The sequence below is a fragment of the Folsomia candida genome, unplaced genomic scaffold (assembly GCF_002217175.1).
Source record: "Folsomia candida strain VU population unplaced genomic scaffold, ASM221717v1 Fcan01_Sc005, whole genome shotgun sequence".
NCBI classification, from domain to species: Eukaryota; Metazoa; Arthropoda; class Collembola; order Entomobryomorpha; family Isotomidae; genus Folsomia; species Folsomia candida.
In genome coordinates, this window is record NW_019091197.1 from 4,435,577 (window position 1) to 4,458,060 (window position 22,484).

Genomic DNA, 22,484 nt, shown 5'->3' on the forward strand with positions numbered 1-22,484 from the left:
AATTTTCCGCGAGATGGAACAAAGCTAGCAGCTGGGGTGACATGAAACGACGGAGGGAGCGATCTTGAAACAGCTTCTGCACAGTGGGAAACGTGTTTGGGATTGAGATTGTCTGTTCAGAATTCCAAGCAAGGAGGAGATGTTTCTTGAAGTCGGTGAAATGCCGATTTTGTCGAAATCGTCGTTCCCACGTGGCTTTATAAAACGTGGGAGTACATGAACGACAGAGAAAGAAAGCGGTTTTTTGGAGGAAATTGATTTCAGTGACGTATCTGATGTCCGAGTAGATTGTTGGATCAGTTGGAGACTTGGAACTGTTGAGGTTAAGATTAACGGCGAGAAGTTTAGCGATTTTGAAGAGGGGATTGCTCGATGAAATGTTTCGAATTGTATCTCGTAGCCATTCTTTTGTGGAGAAAAGTATAATATTTTGGTTCCTCAAAAGCTGGCTGTATTTATTACAGATTGGGGCCGAGGAGAAATTCTGAAATTTTCCAAGGTTTGAATAAGTGTAGAGAGTCACAGGTTTGTAGACTTTGTTGATAATGTTGATTATGAGGAGTTCCTTGTCGTGGGAAAAGTGAGAATTTTCCAATGTTATTAGAAATGAGCTAGAATCAAGATGTCTTGCAAGGAATGAGTGTGAATTTTGATTCCACAATGTCGATGATATCGGTGTAATGTTGGAAAATGCTGAGGATATTGGTGAGACAAATGATAGCAAAATGGTCACAGTGAGCAAAAATGATTGCTGAAGAGATTTATTGATTAGGGTCAGGTTTTTAGCCTCTGTGGGTGCCAATTGAAACCACATTTTTTAACGGAAAGTGATTTTACTTCTTTATATGTAATGTACTTATGGAACAATTTAATTTAGCAAGTGCATGTGTATGTTATTCAAATTTCGAATTACCGAAATATTAGTTTTTCCTAAAAAAAATGGAAATAAGGAAACGGTTTATTTTATGTATTGATAATATTCCAAGCCACTGGTAATTGGTTCCTTTCTGTACATTCTTATCTTTATTGTGCATGTCATGCAATTATCGGGTGATGAACATTTCGGTGTTTTTATAACGGGTAAAGGTTTATTCTTTGCTATGCTAGTAAAAGCTCAGCGAAAAGTTGCTAATAGTCCAATTACGAAGTATCTGCAGGGAAGATTATCTACATTTTGGCAGTAGCAGTTCACGATTAATAACATACCAGAGTTTTCACACAACATGTCTCGTTTTACACAATAATTGCACTGCAAAATTAGTAATCGCAATAATGAGAGCTTGTGAATTATTATGAATTATCCCATTTCTAACTTTTGCGATATCCAAGTGAACACGGAACTCCATGAACTAACCAGGTAGTAGTTTTAAGATAATTAAACTAATTATCTGTATTGAAGGCAAAATTTGGTAAAACTTCTTATTCTTTTTTATACTTTACTTCCTCCTTTTCTACCTTTTTCAACGTATGCATGTATGTATGTATGTGTGCATGTTTAACTTTGAACTTTCAAAAATTCTTTCAAAAACGTTGGTAGCTTCAAATTTTCAATATGTATGTGTGCCTGGAGAGGCAAAATGGGAAGTTTCTCTACATGAAAAGGTTATACATTATCCGTAATTTATATGAAATTCAAGAACCCATAATAAGAAACGAAATAATTCATAAACAGCGGAAACGATTTTCCAGACAAGTCTACATGCTTTAATTCTCTTAATTCCCTTCTCATATGAATTTTATTCTATAAATATGCATGTAAATGTTATAGAAAAATGCGATATACACGTAGGTAAGTACGTTCACCTTATACTTGGGCAAGAAATGGGAGATGGACCTTCCAAGAAATGGGCATGGAGAGTTGTTATTTTTATCAAGGTATGACAAGCTAAAGACATTCATTTGTACAAAAAATGTATTTACTTCATATTTCTTTAAAGAAATGTACCATCACCACAAATCCTGTCTAACAAGGAATGTGTATCCCACTGGTCACAGTCGTTTCCAAGTTCCTCAAGTCCACACATGTTAGCAGCAGTACAAATTTCGTAATTTTTTAACACAGGTTTTTATCAAAAACTGATTTGACACTAAACAAATAAGCATGTCGATTAAATTCATTTTCGCCACTATTCTCATGATCTCCGTGTTAATGATAAGTGCTACCAATGCTTATACGGCTTATGCCGCACCGAAGACACTCCAGCTCGACGCTAACTGTAGGAATTCCATTTCGGATTTCTTCTATGATTCTGATATGTATCCAACGGAGGCAAATTTCACGACAACGCACGTGTCAGTATTTGTCAGCGTTAAGGTTGAGAAAGGTTGGGATATCAGTGTAATGGATACACTTCCGGTCCAAGTTACTTACTCGTTATCATGGAATGATCCGAGACTTGCCTACGGAAGCTCGCAAGGTTTGTCATATGTATAACTTGAAAAATTAATAATTTGTGCGACAAAATTGTAAACATAGCTGGACTTTCGAATTGAATTTTGTATATTTAAAATCAGAGTTTAATCAAACCAAATATCTAAATGCAAGCCTTACAGTTAAAAAATTGAATCAAAAATGGTTAAATAATCTTAAAAATAAATTACAAAACTGTGACGAAAATAACTAAAATTTTGAATTTCAATCCGTCACTTTTTTATGCTTTCAGGTTGTAAGCAACGCTACGTGAAACTCGATCGCATTACGCCATACTTGTCGATTTGGTACCCCGCAATGGATCACGAACCTGCAGCGACGGATTATATCGGTGGGCAACTCTGTCGGAGGAAACTGATCGGGGAAAATGGAGACGTAAGGTCAATCTTGGATAATTAAATACTCAATTGTTCAGTAAATCACAATTTTTCTCAGGTTTTCAAGAAATGCAGACTTGGTCACAATTTAGAGCTGGAAAAGCGGGGGGAGAAAAGGCTCGTGGCCAGTTTCGACATCCGAGGGTCTGAGTTTGCTAATGAGGTGAGCTACGACTGGGCAGGAGTACCCGAGGTCACGATGGAGGAGGACGTCGTCAACGGGTACAGAATTACCGGGGTGGGTAGTAAGTGTGAGACCTTGGAAAATCACGGACCCTTTGGCCCCATAGCGAGGAGTTGTCTCCGAGTAAAGTTAGACTTTAAGGCTGTCGTGTAAATTAATAATTTATTTTGCTCGAAATATTGTTGCTGGTTAAATATAAATGTGAATACGTTTTTAAATGTGAAGTTATCATGATCGATGACATGCAGCTAAAAATTTATTGGTTGCAAATAAACAAGTTTTTGTTATAAAAACAATTTTAGAAAAAAAAACATTTGGTATGAACTTGTTATTTTCAAAAATTTGGGTCACAATGTTTTTCCTTATACTGTACCATGTGCATGAAATGCCATATTCAAAATTGAAAATTAGTACACAATGACGAACTAACATGATTACAATTAGGGTGACCATCCGTCCCGGTTTAGCCTGGACATGTCCCGCTTTTCAAACCCTGTCCCGGCGTCCCGAAAATGTCCCGGTTTTGATAAAGTGTCCCGGTTTTTTAAATCGTCGGGAAAAATTTAATTATTTCACTTTTTCGCCAAAATATTGATGAAAAAGTATATTTTAGTACATAAATACTAGTAACAGGCATTTAATATTTACTTAATTTCCTTTCCTGGCTCATTCTCAAAATTCTGGATCGCCAAGCACTAGATATTATGGAAAATTTTTTCGCCAAGCACTAGATATTATGGAAAAATTTTTTCGCCAAGCACTAGATATTATGGAAAATTTTTTTGGCCAAAAATGTCCCGGTTTTAGTCAGGACAAATATGGTCACCCTAATTACAATTTTTCAAAAAATTGAGAAATGAATTCTTTATCATAAGAATTTTAACTTACAATTTCTACAATTATATTTATCTATGTAATGGTCGATCGTTGTTCGCTTAGTAATTCGTGGTTCGTGGCAGATAATTGCCCTCAAAACTTATCATACTCAAAGCCTTTAAGCTTTAATTAGCGTGTTCCTCAGGGAGGTCAAAGTTATAACGATTGATTAAACCGAACCACCCTATTTCTCCCCTTCCCCCATAAAATCTCACCTATAAACACTCCCAAACTGAACCCTACCCCAATCAATAAAATGATAAAGAATCCTTGCACATTCCTGAACCTTAACACCTTCACGTGCACATCCCGCCTATCTCCACGCTCGCTTCCCCTTCCGGACCCAAACATTTCAGAAAAACGTTGCATCGTGGCCGACCAGTGAAACGACATTCTCACATAAATCTCGGCCCACGTCCCGTACAAACGCTTCCTCGACCTCTCCAAAATTCCGGAGACAACCAAACCCTTAAAGACATCGGATGCTTCGACCAGCCCCGGTCGATCGTACAAGATCCAAACCTTGTTCCCCATGACGACGTCCGACGATGTGCTGGAACTCCCCGGACCAACGACTTGGCGGAAAAGAACTTCCAATATTTGGACGTACTCCGTCGCCCCGACAAACGCGACGGGTTTTGTGGTCAGGTTTACGAATAAGTCGAGAATGTCCGACGTACGCCCAGGGCAGCACATGATAAAGGATTTCGGCTCAAACTTTTCCAGCATGCTGGCAAAAATTGCGGCGTGCTCAGAGCCCGGAGAAGTGATGGATTTGAACTTGGCAGGCGTCGTGGTTACCGAATAGTCCAAGGAATTAATCAGCTGGTCGAAATTTTGTGGGGGTGCGGTGTACGAGGGGAGGAATAAATATTTGTACACGTTACCCCGGTAAATTTCTGTGACAATTAGGCAATACACGAGCCAAGTTGTGAAAACGAACTTTAGTGCGAAACCCTTAAGACTGGCGGGAGTATTTAGAGCAGAGTTCATTTTTACTTCCTGGCTGAGAAGTGGACTTGCAAAAAGGAGGACGAAATTTGGGTGGGATAGCTTCTCATGTGCAAATAAGAGGTGGCACAATGTCGAAATTCCAAGTAGAAGGGCGATCGTGACTAGTAAAGGTTCAAACCCGATGGGCCCTATTAACGCGGTAAATACAAAACTTCCCGGGTGCAAATAGTTGTACGTAAGGAAGGAAATTTCAAATCTACCATCGGTGTAAAATCGGTGATGGTTATTTCTAAACGATTCATCATAATCGCTCGTACTAAAGAAGAAATTCATCTTCCCCGCCAAACAGTTTGGTGTTGGTTTAACTGTGGGTGATAAAGGATGTCCTGGACAGGAGTGAAATGTCCCGTTAACTTTCTCCGAGAAGTGGAATAGCGCTAGCAACTGGGGGAATATGAAACGATTAGCGTCCCTTTGGGCGAATTGATATTTGACCAGGTAGAAAGTGTTGGGTTGCCCGGTTAATTCAATGTCCCACGTGAGGAATTCCTGGCCTTGAAAATTGTCGAGATTTTTATAAAAATGTTGCGAATTTTGATAAGGTTTCCAAAGTGGGGTATAAAATTTGGAGAGGTGACAATTTCGACAAAGATAATTTAAAGTAAAGTGCTGTTCGTTGTTCCAATTTAATTCGAGGACAAAGCGAAGATCGCCATAGATGGATACGTCAGATGGAGAATTTCGAGACAGATTTATGGATAAGAGAGTGTCCAATGTTACGATGAGTGTTGAGTATCGGGTCATATGAGATAGGAACTTTTTGAGCCATAATTGAGACGAGAAAATCACTATGTGATGCACTGCAGATTTTTTGGTAAATTTCCTTGGAATTTTGAAATCTGCTTGGTGTGAAGTAAGTGTGATGTATTTTTGGTTGAGGGATACCAAAATATGGGCAAGACATGGTGACGATGAGTCTTCCCAGGTAACTGTTGATGAATAAAATGAGACCTTTTGGGCTAGGAATGAAACTGAACTTATCCAGGAGACTTTTTCGATACGACATATTGGTGAGCTTATTGAAGCAGGTGTTAATATGGAAATGATTGAGTAAATATAAATTTTCCGATGCATTATAAGTGTGAGCTTCTATTTTCGGATGGGATTAACTTGTTTTGCAGATGTAAACTGACATTTATGTTTGTGGTTAACTTTAAAATTAATTAATTATTAAACAGTTTTATGTAATGGTTTGATTTCATTTGTGAATTAAGAAATAAACAAATATCGCTCTGACAAAGGTTGTCACCAGATTGGCGTCAGATTGCTACGTGGGGTTTCATAAACTAATTGATCGAAATGGCAGAACTGGATACACAGATATAATTTGTATAATTATCTGTATTTTGTACATAACGTTAGATTATTCCACGTAATCCTACTCTTCTACAAATTTCGCAATTGGGCAAAAGTTCAAGAAGAATAAATAATTATCATAATTGTACAACGGATTTCTTATGAACTGGGGAAAGTAAATATGTACATGTGTGTACATATGTATGCATGAACATAATTTGGGGTACACAATGCAAAATATCTGTATATTATGCACGCAAATTTTACAAGGTGGGAGGGATAGTCAATAAAGTCCTTGGTTTTAAGATGAGACCTTATGTTATGATGAATACTTTTATAATCAATTCATATATATGAATTCACGGTCTTTCTCATAATTTCATATTTCTGCTAAGATGTTAGCATTTATGTTGACACAAAGCCGTGGTATTTATGCGAGTGTGAATCAAAAAGACGGAATCATTAAACATATATGTGACCGATTTTGACAGTTTCTGTATCCACCTAATCAAGATATTCTCTCACTCTCATACAGCTTCTTATATTTACAAACAATGCATGCATGTCATTCGTACCCATCCAATTATATTTACTAATAAAAAAATATGAGAATGTTCGTATTTAGCACTTTACTGGCATATGTAACTAAATACATGCATTTGCATTTCTGTAAGTATCTTATGTACATTTGTGCATATGTGTTAATTTCCTCTTTCTCTCTCTCTGAAGCCAGATATATTAAATTCAGATTGGATTTCTACCCATATGTACATTCATACATAGCTATGTATGTACATACAGCACATCTATGTAGTACATAGCTGTATGCATATATGTGCAAATACATAAGTATTTATTTAGAAATACTTTTACCAATAGTATGCTTGCGTTATGTCCAACTTGGAATTTGCAAAAGCATATCAATCATTAATGACAGGATCTGTGTCAGGATTTGCTGTCTAATTATGTGCATCTTATACACACAAAAGTCCATACATACCTCGCTCAAGGCAATGGTTCAAGTTTACAAATGATAAGGCAAGATTAGTTTGGAAAGACTAGACAATCGTAAAATTGTTGACGGCCGTGGAAGTGACAATGTATTTAATGCAACTTCAAAATTTTCCGTGCCTGAATAATCAATTCTACCAACTGGCTGTACATAATAAAATTTTTATCTCGCAAGATCTCCCAATTAAATGTTTTAGAATATTTAGCAAAAATACAAGGTAATAAAAAACAAGATAAGATAATAAGATAATGTGAATACAAGCTTTGTGTCTCTCGTTTGTGCTGAATTTTTAAAATTGATTCAGGGATTCTTGAGCTATGAACTGGTGCCGGTAATCTTGCCGGCGGAATCCTGTTACGTTTTTTTTGTGTGCTTAAGTACCGAAATAAGTGGATTTGTCACTCAAGATCTCAAAACAACTCAATTATATCTATCATTTTGTTTACCAAGTTAGCCCTACATGAATAATTCAGTAACTTTTTTTTACTAAATTTTGTAAGAATGAATATATGTACCCATGTGCAGTTCGCCTTCACCATTTTTACGAATTCAATTGGTGCACGTACACAGAAAGTAACCTTCTTAAATAAGTTAAAAGTGATCACTTAATTGTCTAAGTGCCAATATCTATGTAAGTACTGGTCAATGCTGGAGATGAAGACAGGATATCTTGGCGTCGAGGTAAGGATAAAAAGTGCTCTAAAAAGAAACTGGTTTCTTAACGATGTAACCAGGGACACTTTTTCACGATTTACAGATTACAATATAAAAATGACAATATAAGAATGTATAAACATTAATTGTGGTATTAAGAATGTTATTACTACAGCATGCATAACTTGCCCATGCCGGTCACACACCGAACCCGCATTGAGTTCATAAACAATATATACATACATACATACATACATACATAAGTAGATTATCTACAGGAGATATGTATGTATGTGTATTTACGTATAAGTATGTATATACGTAAATATGCACATATACATATGTACATATGTAGTGGTACATACATACGTTGTTCTGTGGACGCTTATGTATACCTACATGCATATCTACAACATATACATACATATTTATACTTATTTACAAACGACTTGGTCTCAACTTATCCACATAAATGGTCAAGAATATTTATGCATGTACATATAAAACACGGTGTAGATTTTAAGTAAAGTGTATAAGTATAAAAATAACACATTAGCTGAATAAATATTTTATCCATTTGTCCCTTTGACAGTGTTCTCTGAAGTATTAGACCCCCACTTCAAAGATATTCGAGTTCAGTCTCGTCTTGATTTAGCCACGTACCACACTCTGCCAAACGGATAAATCCGACTACTTATCCATCCAACTGCACTGTATGAAATGTAAGAACAATTTTAATGCAAGTTGTATAGAAAAAGAGGGATCTTAATTAATTTGTGTATCAAAGTAATGTATAGTGCGAAAAATTACCAAAAATATCAATAAAAATGAAACTCTAGTCACAATTATCACAAGTTCGAGGCATTTTCATATTCTGGGATTTTAGCTTAGGTTTCAACACCTTTCTTGAACATCCTAGAAAAAATCGATATCTCAAAAATTATGATCACAACTATTTATGTTTTTTACAGAATATTTTTATCAAACCGTGTAACGATGGTGCCACTTCCGGTTTTGGACAGCGTAATCATTGGCGCAGGGTTTGCCGGTCTGCACACACTATGGAAACTGAAGGAGCTCGGTTTTTCCACGAAAATCTTAGAAATGGGTCCCGACGTGGGGGGAACGTGGTATTGGAACCGCTATCCGGGAGCCAGAGTGGACAGCGACATGCCAATGTATCAACTTCCCGTCGAAAAAGTCTGGTCAAGTTTCGAGTGGAGTGAACGCTTCCCAAAAAGAGACGAAATTTTATCGTATTTCCATCATTTTGTGGAAACCCTTGATTTGAAGAAGGACATCGAGTTCAACTCCCACGTCGTTTCGGCCACCTTTGACGAATCTCGCCATCTCTGGGAAGTTAAAACATCTACCGGAAATACAACTCTGGCAACCCATTTGATTTTATGTATAGGATTTTCCGCTCGAAAGTATACTCCGAATTTTCCCGGGCTGGACAAATTTAAAGGACAAATCTACCACTCAGCCGACTGGCCTGAAAACCCCGTTGATTTCAAGGGAAAACATGTCTCCGTCGTGGGGACGGGTGCCTCTGGGGTACAAATTATTCAAGAGGTCGGACCCATCGTTGATCATCTCACCGTATATCAGCGCACCCCAAACCTCGCATTGCCAATGCAACAGACTAAATCCCGCGATGCTCTCTTCGCACAAAGGTCCCAGTATGGCGACTTGCTTAAAAGGATGCGCACAACGTTTAGCGGGATGCACATTGACTTTATCCCAAAAAGTTTGACTACACGACCCCCGAAGAAAGAAGGGAATTGTACGAGAATCGCTTTCAACTTGGTGGATTCAACTTCTGGTTGGCGAATTTTGTCGAAATATTCTTCGACCAGAAAGCCAACGACGAAGTCTATGCGTTCTGGGCTGAAAAAGTGAGAGGAAGAATAACAAGCGAGACAAAACGAGACTTACTCGCTCCCCTCGTGCAACCACACCCATTCGGAACGAAACGGCCTTCTCTGGAGCAATCTTACTACGAAGTTTGCAATCAAGACAACGTCGACATCATCAACGTTAAGGAGTCGCCCATCGTTGAAATTACCCCGACCGGAATAAAAACTGAGGACGGGGGGCACATTGAAGCGGACGTTATCGTGCTCGCGACAGGATTTGATGCTCACACGGGAGGAATGTTGGACATCTCGATTAAAAATGGGGTGGGACTTTCCCTCAATGAAAAGTGGGCTGAGGGGACGTCCACTTTTTTTGGACTGGCCCTCCACGGATTTCCAAACATGTATTTTATGTATGGACCTCAAGCTCCGACAGCATTTTCGAACGGGCCGAGTTGCATTGAGGTTCAGATGGGGTGGATAACTGAATTGATGGTGAGCATGAGGGCGGATGGGAGGACGAGGGTGGAAGCAGATAAGGACGCTGAGGACGCTTGGGTCGGGCAAGTTAAGCAGATTTGGGACATTAGCCTATTTTGCAAAGCAGATTCGTGGTATCAAGGGGCCAATATTCCGGGGAAGAAGAAGGAACCGCTGAATTTTGCGGGGGGTATTCCCGTCTACTTAAAAGCGTTAGAGGACTGCAAGGCGGAGGGGTACAAGGGGTTTAAGTTTGCTTGAAGAGAATTTTTTTGGGATGCAAATTATTTGTAACTGCAAAGTTTAAACGAATACTGAAATAAATATATAAAATTTTTGCACATTTATTATAGTAATTTTGGTAAATATTTCAAACTGTTAGAAAAATGTATGTTTATATGAAATTAAAGGAGGGTTTCATGAGTTTGTAAATACAACTAAATACGCTCATATATATGTAAGTACATGTTTAGTGACCAAATTACGAAAATAAAATAGGAAAAAATTGGTTAATTAATTTTCAGAAAATTTGTCCGTAGATTTTATTTTATTACAAAATAATTACTGGTGGATTGACAACAAGAAGTCAGTCTTAATTTGCAAGGCAGAAGCTGATGATTATGTATATAATTTTATAACATTTAACATGACGAGGGAAATACATTGTTGATATTGATCTACATACAATTAAATATTTTCCAGAAATGATAAGTTTGATTAATTAATGTACATACATATTTATGCACCTCAAATTTGCCATTGGCCTGGTATGTACGTACATATGTATGTATGCATAGAAATGTCCGGAATTACATAAAATTTGGAATCCATTCAACCAATAGATTAATTATGTACTAATTTCCCATTCAATACTCCATGTGAACAATGTTGTGTCTGGGTTTTTCCAACTTTTCACACCCATTCATCATAGTCATCTGTATCATTGTTGCCGTACATATCATCATTTTCATCCGACGCATCGACGCGATCATTTTCCTCCGTGATAAAGTCTTCCTCATCATCATTTGCATCGCTGTCGCCATCAGAAAGGACACTAATATCCGTGTCATTATTTACCTCTCCACCACTCTGGTCATCATCACTCTGATCTGATTCTTCCCCTTCGAAATGATTGATATTATCCTGGTCGTAAGTAACTCTGTCGTCGTCGTCATAGTTATTTTCATCGTTGTTATCAAGTTCTTGGTCGGAATTAGAATTCGTATTTGCAGCATCGTCGTGGTCCTGTTCTTCTTCTTGGGCTCCGTCGTCGTCGTCGTCACTATCGTCTGGAATAGGTCGAGCCCTACGATTTACATAGGTTATAGGGCAATCATCACTATCGTCATCACTGGGGCCCAGGTCCTGGCTAACATTCCTGAAAAATATCATTGGTTGATTAATGCATGGGATAAATACACACAATTAATTAATTACTGCCAACTACCAAGGTCCAACGTCCCAATAGGCATCAGTCGTGTCCGACCCATCATCGTTTTGGTTGTCATGCACGGAACTGGGATTCCTCTGACCAACGTTACTGTCTGGACTAAAGTTATTAGCAAAGTCTGGGCCTGGTTAATTAATTGCAGAATAATTTAATGAAACCTAATACGGAAATTACTAATTAGTACTGTTATTCACCATAATCAGCGTCATTGCTATCATCACTAGAATCCGCTTGGAGCATCCGGTTTGTGTCGACGGTACCATCGTCGGAGACATAGACGTCTGAATCGTCTCCACTATCGAAATCTGCAATCTGAGAATAGTAGTCGATTTCGTCTTCGCTGTATTGCAACGTATTTTGGTTTGTATATTCGTGGTTTCGGAGGGATGCCAAGATTAAGTCGGGATCCACAGGGGGGTCTTGATTGGTAGGGGTCAGTTTTCGTTTCTTGTTCTTCTGCTCCACCAACTTCTCTGCCAATCGGTTCCTTCCCGTTCCTGAAAAGTACGAGGTTCGACACGTCGGACAAGAAAGGAGTCGGGGGACGTGCGATGCGCAAATATTGTGGCCATTTACACATTGAAGGATCGGTACTGAGCACATATCAAGGCAGATGCAACATTCTAAAATGTTTGAAACCTCTGAAGTTGACGACGTGGAGGACGAGGAGGAATGGCGACGTCGCCGGGATGTCGATTTTGAAGACATGTCGATTATAGTCTTCTTAGTCTAAATCATTAAATGAAGGACACACAATTTAATTTACAATGGATTAATTGATTCAAATGTATTAGGTTTATCAAAAACTTACTCGCTTGATTAGTCCTTATCAATTTAATGATAACTTATTATTGTGCATTGTTGTTTTATAGAAACAATTTTGTCTAAATAAATTTGTAAAATGTAAACAATTATTTATAATCCATGTAAGAATTCGGTGTTTTTTAATTATTCATAATTTACTAAATTAAATTTAGTACACTATATAAAGAATACCTTTGATTCTCCAACTTAATTATGGGTAACTGGTCAATCATCCGGTAGAATTAAGGGTTCAACCGGATAATTAAAATTAGAAACACAAATTAATAAACTTTGAAGATACAACGGCATTTATTTTATTTTTATTTTGAATGACTCACAAAACAGATGAGAGAAATTGCCTGCATGCTCAAAGTTGTTTAAACTTTGAATGAAAATATGCGGCATATGTCAGGGGCTGTTCATTAATAAAGTTAAGAATTTTGGTCTGTCGGTTTTAGGTTTGGACCACACCCTTCATGGAATAACTTTGCCATAGATTTTTTTTTATCTTACTCTACCATTATTCAATGCCTTTAAATGCAAATTTCTAAAGTGAGATCAATTTCTTGCATTTTCAGAATGCTAGTTTGATACTGCTAAAGTTAATTTTTAACCTGCAAAACTGTCGATATGAATGAATTACATTGCCAATTCAAGTCATTTGTCATATTTTCACAAGGAATTTTCTCGAAAATTAAGTAGCAATTTTTTTTAATCGGTGGTTTTGTAGTGCCCAAATTCAGAGGCAGCGGAAAAATTAATTTTACATTAAAGTATCGAAAATTACATGTTGCATGAAGTCGTGAAATTGATGCTATTTTAGAAATTTTTATGTAAAAACATTGAATAAGGGCAGAGTCAGATTAAAAATCTATGCTACATACATACATAAATACATCAAATCGTCATCCTATTTAACGCATCAATGTAACAAAAATTGATTTTTTAAAGAAATGCATAATGTATATTTTATGATAGCGTAGATACAGAACAGCCCTTACAAGCTTGAAAACGTTTTTCCTCCTTCATTTTGCTAAGGGTTGTTCCAATATTATGGAAGGAATTAGTATGAAATCGGTTTCAGAAATTTGCCCTCCTTTCCCTTGAAGGACATAAAGTGCCAAGTAAATTGTGCACAGTTACAGCACCGTCATATCTGGATGACCCATGCGTTAAGTTTTTCATGCAACAAACAAATACTTTGTTGCTATGGGATCATGGGATTGACCGACGTATGTATTTAAAATGCTTCTCCAAATGTATTATAAATACGTTGTCTGTCATACTGATAAATTGCAGATGTTGGATATTAATCGTTAGCCACTTTGTTCTCAAATTTTCTTTCCAGAAACGTGTAACTATGATTGAGTATTAAAATTTAAATGTATTGCCCTTTGTAGTTGGCATCATAATTACAAAATCCAGTGATAATTATTTGGCCCATGCATGATTATATTTTTTCTTAAATTTTCAATGGCCCAAACTAGTAACTAGAGTAAAATTTACCCCAGAAACTGAGTTTGGATGGATATTGTAGAATTAAGAGTGAATGAATTTTACAAATCCCGATAAAGAACATATTTGCGTGCCTACATAGTATGACATACTAAGTATGTCCACATATTTAATTTTAATTATTTAGTTTATATTAAAAACTAAAATACGTCAACAATCGTGCACCATTTGCAGACTGATAGAAAGCTTTCCGTCCTTTCCTTATTGCAGAATAAGTACATTAAATATTAACGGCACAGACTTGCGGTAATCTAGGATCATAAATATAATTCCTGTGGATAAAATTTTACAAAAAATGGCTTCATTATCCTGCGTCAATTATATTACTTATATCATACTTCTGAATGTACATGTACATATTTCACGTGTAATTCTTTCCTGTCGATTTAATAAACCTGAGTGGGTCACCAATTGTCTTCTAATAACAATATTTAGGTTTTAAAAAATAGCATTGAAACAAAAATGTTATGTCATTTTAGATATAAATATATATGTATGTACATACCTAAATAAATGCATACATATGTATATTTGATGCACGACTGCACCGCAAGTTTTAAAAAGCTATAAATTCAAGTTGATGCACATGTGCAAATTTGAAACATGTATGTAATCTACAGATGTATATAAACCTTATTCTTAAAAATATTTTATGTTTGTCAGGAGCCGCAGAAGCTTGGGTACAATTCCCACAGAAATCTCGGATTTTCCTAGCACCTTCACAATTAACAATGTTACTTACTTATTAACCTATTTCTCAAAATGTTTGCCCCCACGTTGCCCCACCAGCTCCACGGTTCCGCATGTATATATCTATGTATGTAGGTTTACAATTGTTAAAATAATATAAATATTTACGCACATATTTATACATACCTCATACATACATATGTAAAACAATAAAAATTTGGTACATACATATAAAATCAGAAATATACAATCATAACAAAGTAATCCAATTGCATCGCATCATTCTTTCAATGTCATCACGCTCTAAGCATTACAATTGTAACCTGTCCAGCGTAATTATTTATTGCTATCCAATCCCCTTGCACTTGGAGATCAGTGATCTGAGATCACTAAACTTTAACTTGAATGATACGGAAATTGCACCACGGCAGAAATTAATCAATCATTTTAATAAAACTGCATAACCATAGTTTTACATATTTACTTACATAAATTATTTAAATTCTGATTTCACTGCTCAGCTAATTATGGGCAAGTCTGATATGCAAAGTATAAAAGTGTGGACAATGACTTCTTCATGCAAAATATTTCTGCAGCTCAATTTTTGAGACAAATTGTTGCAAAGTGTACAAAAGAGGAGTTGTTTTTCTTCCCTCGATATTATGCATGCACCGACTGGATTTTAATAATGCTGAGCTTTCCCATAATCTGGTCAGACCACGGAAAAGACTGCATTCAACTTAAAAAGATTAGTAACTCTTCTTCTTCACGTTAAGGTCCGTGCATAAAGTATTTGATAGAATTTCGTGATGGACACGAATATGATAGAATTTTCACCCTTCAATTCGTATCATGTTACAATCAGCATTAAAAGGATGAGATGCTGCTCTTCAAATCAGTCACATACTTAACGAAAGGTCCTTAGGTAAATAAGTAAGATTGTAAATGTACATATTTTGCAGAATCGTCACTTTATCATGATATGTACATACATACTTCTTAGATATCGTTCCTTTCCAATAAATTTGGTCTACATGTGCTTTTGCTTATCGAAGATTTCCAATTAATTGCAATTTGCCTCATGAATACAATTATTGTCGCGATGCCAAACCAAGTCGGAACTGGATGCAGGCATGTGAGTTTTAATTATTTTTGAAACTAAGCAAAATTTGTAATAAATAAATAAAATGTATTTATTAAAGTTCAATCACTCCAAGATGCACAATTCTTCCTTGGCAGTGGTATAAAAAGAAGGACGCTAGGCGCAATTGAAACATTGAAGCTGAGACTTTTAATCAAGTCGAACTTAATTTTTTTTAAATAATAATTTCGAAATAAATTCCTGGACTCTTAGGTAATTTTTTTTACTTATTTAAATGGACGATTTAACCTTCCTAAACCGTTTTAATTCTCAATCCGTATTTTATTCTTTTCTTTACAGGAATCAATTTTGAAAACTGCATGATGCACGGTTTTCTAGACGCATTTCTGGTCCCGGCCATCTTGGCCATTTTGCGAGGGGCTCAGCCTCCCTATCGTGATGGCGGGGGGCGTGGTCCAACTCCAGGTCTACACGGTCCCACACAACTCGAGTAAGTTCCAAATCAGAATAAAATTATGCTTAATTGAACCATGTCTAATACCACGAATAAGTGATTTTTAGCTAATTTTGACCTATTATTTTGCAGTTGTTTCGAGCAGTATGGAGGAATGAGAGGTATGTGCACATTTCATAAACACATCTACTATTCTCTAAAATTAAAAATAACTGTTTCAAATTTTTCGAAAATCCCTTTACATTTTTATCTTCAAAATTTGACCCCAGTATCCAAAGCTATAAGTATGACAAAAATTATTCTGAATTTCCAAAAACTAATTTTTCCAAAAATCTTTATGACAAATTTTTCGCATTTTTCTATCCATGTATTGATAATGAATGGAAGATAGCATTCGAAATATTGCCAAATAAAGTCAACTTTTCTTCATTTTTCCACTAAAATTCCATTTAAGCTAATTACAAATTCTAGATTGAAAAGTATTATTATAAATAAAATATTAAATATTTGTCTCTTGAAATTTTGCAGGACAAATTATGGCGGACATCACGAACATAAACCGAGAGCGATATTACCATCTCTTCACCCAGAAGCCGTACAGACCCACGCCCGTGTTGGTAATCAACCCGCTCTACAAATGCTGGAATGATCAGTACCAAACCGTGTTTGACAGCATCACGTCGAAAATCGGACCCACTCAAATGTTCGCCTCCTTCCATGGACCTCACGCCAAAGCGGTGGGCGAAATGGCGGACATCCTGATTGAAAATATCGACACGACCGACCCCTCCAACAGTAAAGCGATCGAATTTTTCTACTACATCAAGCAACGTGGGGACATCCATCCCCAACTTTTTGTGAACGCGCTGCCCTCGGCGCTTGTGGCTACGGGGTCCAGCTTGATCGGGGAACCGACGCCACCCCTCGTGGAAATGTTCCCCTCGAGATTTATGCCTAATTTGGTTCAAGTGCCAGGAATTAGACCAGCAGAACAGTCATTGCGAGGATCTAATAAAGTACGTGCATAATTTGGCAACTTATCTTTTAATAAAATTTTAGAGAATTTCAAACTTCCTGTTAAAATTTGCTTAGTTTTTGATCAAAATGTTATCAACAAATTGCATATTTAGTAACAATTATAGATATTCATTTTAAAAGGCTGTTTTAATTTTGAAAGTCAATCAGGCAAGTTCTTGGTAATTTTGTAAAATCCGCGAAATTCGCAAATTTTAATTTTTTTAAATTTACTTACGACATCATTTTCTTTTATAAAAGTTTGTAAAATGATTTTGCACAATTTATGGAATTTACAAAGTTACCAAAGACTGAGCGAATTGTCTCAATATTATTTTTTGGCGTGAGTCTTCTAATTTTATGTTTAACCCGATATGTCCAACTCTTAATGTTACACCATTGCATGACTTATTTCGTTTTACGATATTTTATTTCATGCCTAATTTCCTCATTTTTTTTTATTTCCGCAGACCTGCGTCAAGGTGAACGAGCGATGGGGATCGACCAAAACGAATGGGATTGAAAATCGGCTTTGGTACTTCAGAGAAGATCTCCAACTCAATTCGCACCATTGGAATTGGCATCAATTTCACCCCACCCACTCCCCAGCCCGATCCCCCGACGGGGAGAACTCTTCTACTTTTTCCACCACGACCTCATGGCGCGTTACGCCTCGGAACGGATGGCCAACGGATTCAAGGACTACTTCGTCGAGGGGATCAAGCCCATCGTGAATTACGAGTTAAAGCAGGGCTTTGACTCCAACCTGAGGGATGGAGTGTCCAATTTAAACTGGGTCAATCGGGTTAATTCAACATTCCTGAATAAAACCTCTCTTCCGGCAGATTTGTATAAAAAGCTGGAAAAGCACATTATTCTATGGCGTCGCGTCAACGAAATCACGCAAACGGACAAAGTTCTCGATGTAAATGATTCATAATTTGATAACTTTGCTAATTCTAAAAAAATACTTTTTATAATTTTTAGGGTAACAACGACACGGTTCCCCTCATGCCAAAACCGGACGGAATTAACACGATCGGGGAATTATTCGAAGCGTCGGAGTGGTCAATTAACAGCTATTTCTACGGAGATGAGGGCTGGCACAACACCGCACATGACATTTTGGGCAGCGTCTTAATGGAGAAGGATCAGGAGAAGAGAGATGTAAGTTCAGTAGTTCGATTTTCTGGTGATTTATTTTATTTGAAATTTTTAAAATAATAGATTTTTTTTATTTTGTACAGGAATGGGGAGTTTTATCCGACGTTGCCACCGCGGTTCGTGACATTTACTTCTATCGGATTCATAACGAAGTGAACAATATGTTTATGCGGTACAAGGACAAGATTCTGAAGCCGTACGAATTAACCCAGGTAAAATAAATAAAAATACTTTTTCGTAAATTTTAATCTAAATTTCATGTAAAATTTGAATGAATTTCAGGGCGATTATCCCTTCGTCGTTCCGGGCATCGTGACCAAATCCATCCAAGTTCAAGGCGACACTTATCATCACGTGAATAACTTGACAACTCTGTGGCGCAATAAAGACATGGTGCTCAACGGAGGGCTGGACATTAAGCCAAATAAACCCGGTCATGAACTTCATCTCTCGGTCTGCCTAAAGCATTTAGACCATGAAGAGTTCACCTATACTATTGAATTGGTAAGAAATTTTAAATAATTTCGAAAAAAATATGTTACAATTATTATTTGTATTTGTTATAATCTTCAGGAAAACCAAGGTACGAAAGATCGCCGCGTTTTTGTCCGGCTTTACATGGCTCCGAGATACAACCTGGACCGGAAAAGGTTCAATTTGACCGAACAATACCGGCTCTTCTTTACCATGGATGCCTTCCCGATCATGCGTACGTGAAATTTTAGAAATTTCATATTTTAAACTCCTATAGTTTCCTAAAAAATTGTTTTATTGCCTTTTAGTGACCCCCGGAGTCAACACAATTCACCGAAAGTCGCAGGACTCAACCGTTACCAATCCCTGGTTTACATTGACGTCTGAACTTCCACCCAGGTCTTCACTGGAAAATATAGGAAAGACGTGTCCATGCGGGTATCCCCACCATCTTCTTCTTCCCAAGGGCTCCGATGACAATTTGGGCGTGTACGACCTCGTCGCCTTGGTGACGGATGGGGCCGACTACAATGGACAGCCAACCGACCTCTGCGCCTCATCTTACATGCACTGCTCCCGGCTGGATGGTAATCGCGAGTATCCGGACGTTCGACCGATGGGTTGGCCATTCGACAGACGACCAAGTGACGATCTGAGCCAGGCTGATTTGGACAAGTTGGTTCAACAGGTGCCGAACATGGCGAAGACAACGGTGACGATTGTGCATGACGATGTAGTACCAAAAGAACATGTCATCTAGATGCGCTGGAAGGAAAGTGTGTTAATAATTGGCTTTATTTATTATTATTATTTAATCAATTGGCAAAATTATAAAAAATATTTATTGGTTGAAAACTGTGCATTATAAAGCGGCGTGATTTTTGGAGACGAATAAAATCATTTTTAATCTGGTCATCATTTAAAAAATTGTTGTTGTAAGGAGTTAATTTCAAAAATCAGTCTTAATCACGGCTATTTCATGATGCGACTTCGAACACATATTTTCATGCAAGATAAGTAAATTGTAGAAATATGCATATATATTTATTTTATAAATATTTTTCTTTCAATTCAACAATTTATCCCTTATTAGTCTGTAATACGATGGCACAATTAATGAGGAAATTGGTTACATCGTAAAATCCATAAATTCTGCAAACTTAGAAACTTGTACAAAATTTTATAAACCTTTAGAAGGAAAATTAGCTTATAAATTTTTGTCAAATTGCTCAGATCAAAGACGTCTTTTTAGTTTGTAAAAGTTTGTAAATTTATTTTACAAAACTTGCGCATTTTACAAGTCATGCAATTGCCTCAATTTAAAGTTAATTTAATACCTTCATTATTAAAATTGTGATGGGATCAAAAGTATTGCCATCAATACGTATGTGTACCTATATATGCACATCTTGGTTTCATTGTCATATGAAAATGGCGTCATAATGCATATAACGGAAAAATTGTACATACGACAATTTTCATCATTATTGGATTTTACATTTCCTTTGTAAGTATGTAAATACAAATTTCCATACGTACGTACGTATTACTTATAAATAATGCCATCCGATTAATAAATATGCATGCATTTAAATACACTCATAGATATGTACTTATTAAATACAACGGGACGGAGTAAATTCTGATTTAAGTAAAAAACAAAGTTGGACACAATTTGTTTGGTTTTACAGTTTTCATATTTTTGCAAATCCCCTCATGACACAAAGTTTTTTAGCTTTGCAAATTTGCTACATGAGTTTCGATAGGGCATAAGATTTTGACGTGAGTGCGCCCAGGATATGTACAAATTTACATACATTTATGCAATACAGATACAGATGACAGAGTAGAAATTTAAACACGCAAACGAAGTAAATGATGATGCTTATTTATTAGTATTTAATAAAAATAATATGCACAAAAATATATTTACATAAATGTGTCTACCAACCATGTTACATGGTCCATGTATGAAATGAATAAGCATGCAAGTGGAATAATTCGTTTAGATATATGTAAATATGTACATAGAAAGATAATAACTCGAAAAATATGAACTACAGTACAGCACATTCTTAAGATGATCATTTCAGTAATTTATGTAATGAATGAAATTTTTGTTTTCAGACTTCAATTTAGATCTATGTACAAGTACAAATACATAAGTTCCTAGTTTCCAAATTATTATTTATGTAGATCAAACTTACTAAATAAATACGCATTTATACAATGGATCTTAGGATTAGTTTTCAAGCTGAACAAATTCTAGCGTTTCCACTAATATTAATTTTATTAAACCTTCACACATTCTGCTACATAATCTGGCTTACATTGCAAACAAAACTAGGTCTGTGTGGATAATGTATTTACATATGTATGCAAATATACGTATGAGAAAGAGAATGAAGGATAATTCGTGGAGTTTATACTATCTGCCCTCTTCAAATTATATACTTCTGCAAAGCTTAAATTCCAATGTATTTTATATTAAATGATCATCACCTACGCGAAATGTGAAATTTGAATGTAAATATTATTAAATCTCAACTAAATATTTGCCCTTTTTCTAAAAACTTCTGCATCTGGTCCAACAACTGACCCCACTTTCTTGCTACCTCGATATCCTCAGAAATTGGGGCGGATGCCCAAAGCTGGGCAGCCATGTGATACACTTGCATTCCAGGATCCGGCGAGGCCTGCGTAAATACAAATTAATAAACTCCAAATAAAAACGAAAAATTAAATAGTCAATTAATCTTAATATCATCACCATGTCATCTCCCGCAGCATACATTCCTTGTTCCAATTCCTCCACCAAGTTTGTCATCACGGTCGGGAAGTCGATCAAGATTCGCTCATCTAAGTCGTGGTAGTAGTCAATTTGATCCATAATCTCATTCCAGCGGACGGTCAATTTTACATCAACGACGCGAACCTTGTCCCTCAGTCCGAGCGGAATGATCACCTTTTCAGCAAGTTCTCGCTGTCGGAATCCTTCACAAACATGACATTTCCGACAAATAAAAAATTTCAAGTAAAAAAAAATTAAATAGAAATTTCAACTCACCACCAACTTCGGGGAAGAAGTAATACAACAGGTGCATGAAAACTACCGGGATTACGGTGTAGATGAAGACCGTGTCCCGGAAATGGTGCCATGACGCCCGAACGAAGTAGCTCGACTCGGGATCGATGTAAAAGTAGCGAATTGATAAGATGAAAGTTATGATGAACGCTCCCCAACATGTGGACAGCAATTTTTGATAATTCGACCGGTTTATGATGTGAGAAAGCCGTCTCTTTTTTCGCTTGGGGATGATACATTTTGTACGGGGTGGCATTTGTGCTTTATTTGTAGTTGGGGTCACTGGTAAGCCTGACATTGTTAGTAATTACTTATCCTTACTTACAATTAATTGTGAGGGAGGATTTAAGGCTGGTCGGGTGGGAGAAAGCTACTAATCAAATATCGAGCTTGGCTTGAGTTAGTTGGTGTAAGACGACGTGGCATTTTTAAGGGGACTAAATCCTAAGGGAGAGAACGTCTCTACCTGTCCAGCTCAGATTGTGATGCCATTTGCATATGCCATTGTGTTGTAATGGGTGAGCATAAATATGTAGGAGAGGTAAAGGA

General features: G+C 36.7%; 4 protein-coding genes and 1 pseudogene across 5 annotated transcripts; 3 read left to right on the forward strand and 2 right to left on the reverse strand.

Annotated features, from left to right (window-relative positions):
* The first annotated feature begins 1,960 nt into the window (after window positions 1–1,960).
* On the forward strand, window positions 1,961–3,305 carry LOC110849828. The gene is made up of 3 exons (XM_022097282.2): window positions 1,961–2,417; window positions 2,664–2,806; window positions 2,867–3,305. The coding sequence occupies exons 1-3, from the start codon at window positions 2,102–2,104 to the stop codon at window positions 3,143–3,145; spliced, it is 738 nt and encodes a 245-aa protein (XP_021952974.1). The 5' UTR covers window positions 1,961–2,101; the 3' UTR covers window positions 3,146–3,305.
* Window positions 3,306–7,661: 4,356 nt separating this feature from the next.
* LOC110849726 (baeyer-Villiger monooxygenase-like) lies at window positions 7,662–10,877 on the forward strand. Of its 2 annotated transcripts, XM_035851855.1 has the most exons (3): window positions 7,662–7,871; window positions 8,437–8,566; window positions 8,816–10,877. In XM_035851855.1, exon 3 carries the CDS (start codon window positions 8,841–8,843, stop codon window positions 9,744–9,746), a length of 906 nt encoding a protein of 301 aa, XP_035707748.1. In that variant the 5' UTR covers window positions 7,662–7,871; window positions 8,437–8,566; window positions 8,816–8,840; the 3' UTR covers window positions 9,747–10,877. The 2 variants fall into 2 exon arrangements, with proteins under 2 accessions (XP_035707748.1, XP_035707747.1); XM_035851854.1 differs by lacking the exon at window positions 7,662–7,871 and having other exon boundaries at window positions 7,997–8,566.
* LOC110849725 (acidic repeat-containing protein) lies at window positions 10,701–12,817 on the reverse strand. Its single transcript, XM_022097164.2, has 5 exons — window positions 12,630–12,817; window positions 12,445–12,517; window positions 11,828–12,362; window positions 11,631–11,757; window positions 10,701–11,561 (listed from the first exon to the last, which is right to left on the reverse strand). Exons 3-5 carry the CDS (start codon window positions 12,339–12,341, stop codon window positions 11,096–11,098), a joined length of 1,107 nt encoding a protein of 368 aa, XP_021952856.1. The 5' UTR covers window positions 12,342–12,362; window positions 12,445–12,517; window positions 12,630–12,817; the 3' UTR covers window positions 10,701–11,095.
* Window positions 12,818–15,848: 3,031 nt separating this feature from the next.
* LOC110849879 lies at window positions 15,849–19,777 on the forward strand (annotated as a pseudogene).
* A 945-nt stretch (window positions 19,778–20,722) lies between these two features.
* On the reverse strand, window positions 20,723–22,174 carry LOC118435897. Its single transcript, XM_035852410.1, has 3 exons — window positions 21,964–22,174; window positions 21,621–21,844; window positions 20,723–21,546 (listed from the first exon to the last, which is right to left on the reverse strand). Exons 1-3 carry the CDS (start codon window positions 22,172–22,174, stop codon window positions 21,394–21,396), a joined length of 588 nt encoding a protein of 195 aa, XP_035708303.1. The 3' UTR covers window positions 20,723–21,393.
* Between the last annotated feature and the right edge of the window lie 310 nt (window positions 22,175–22,484).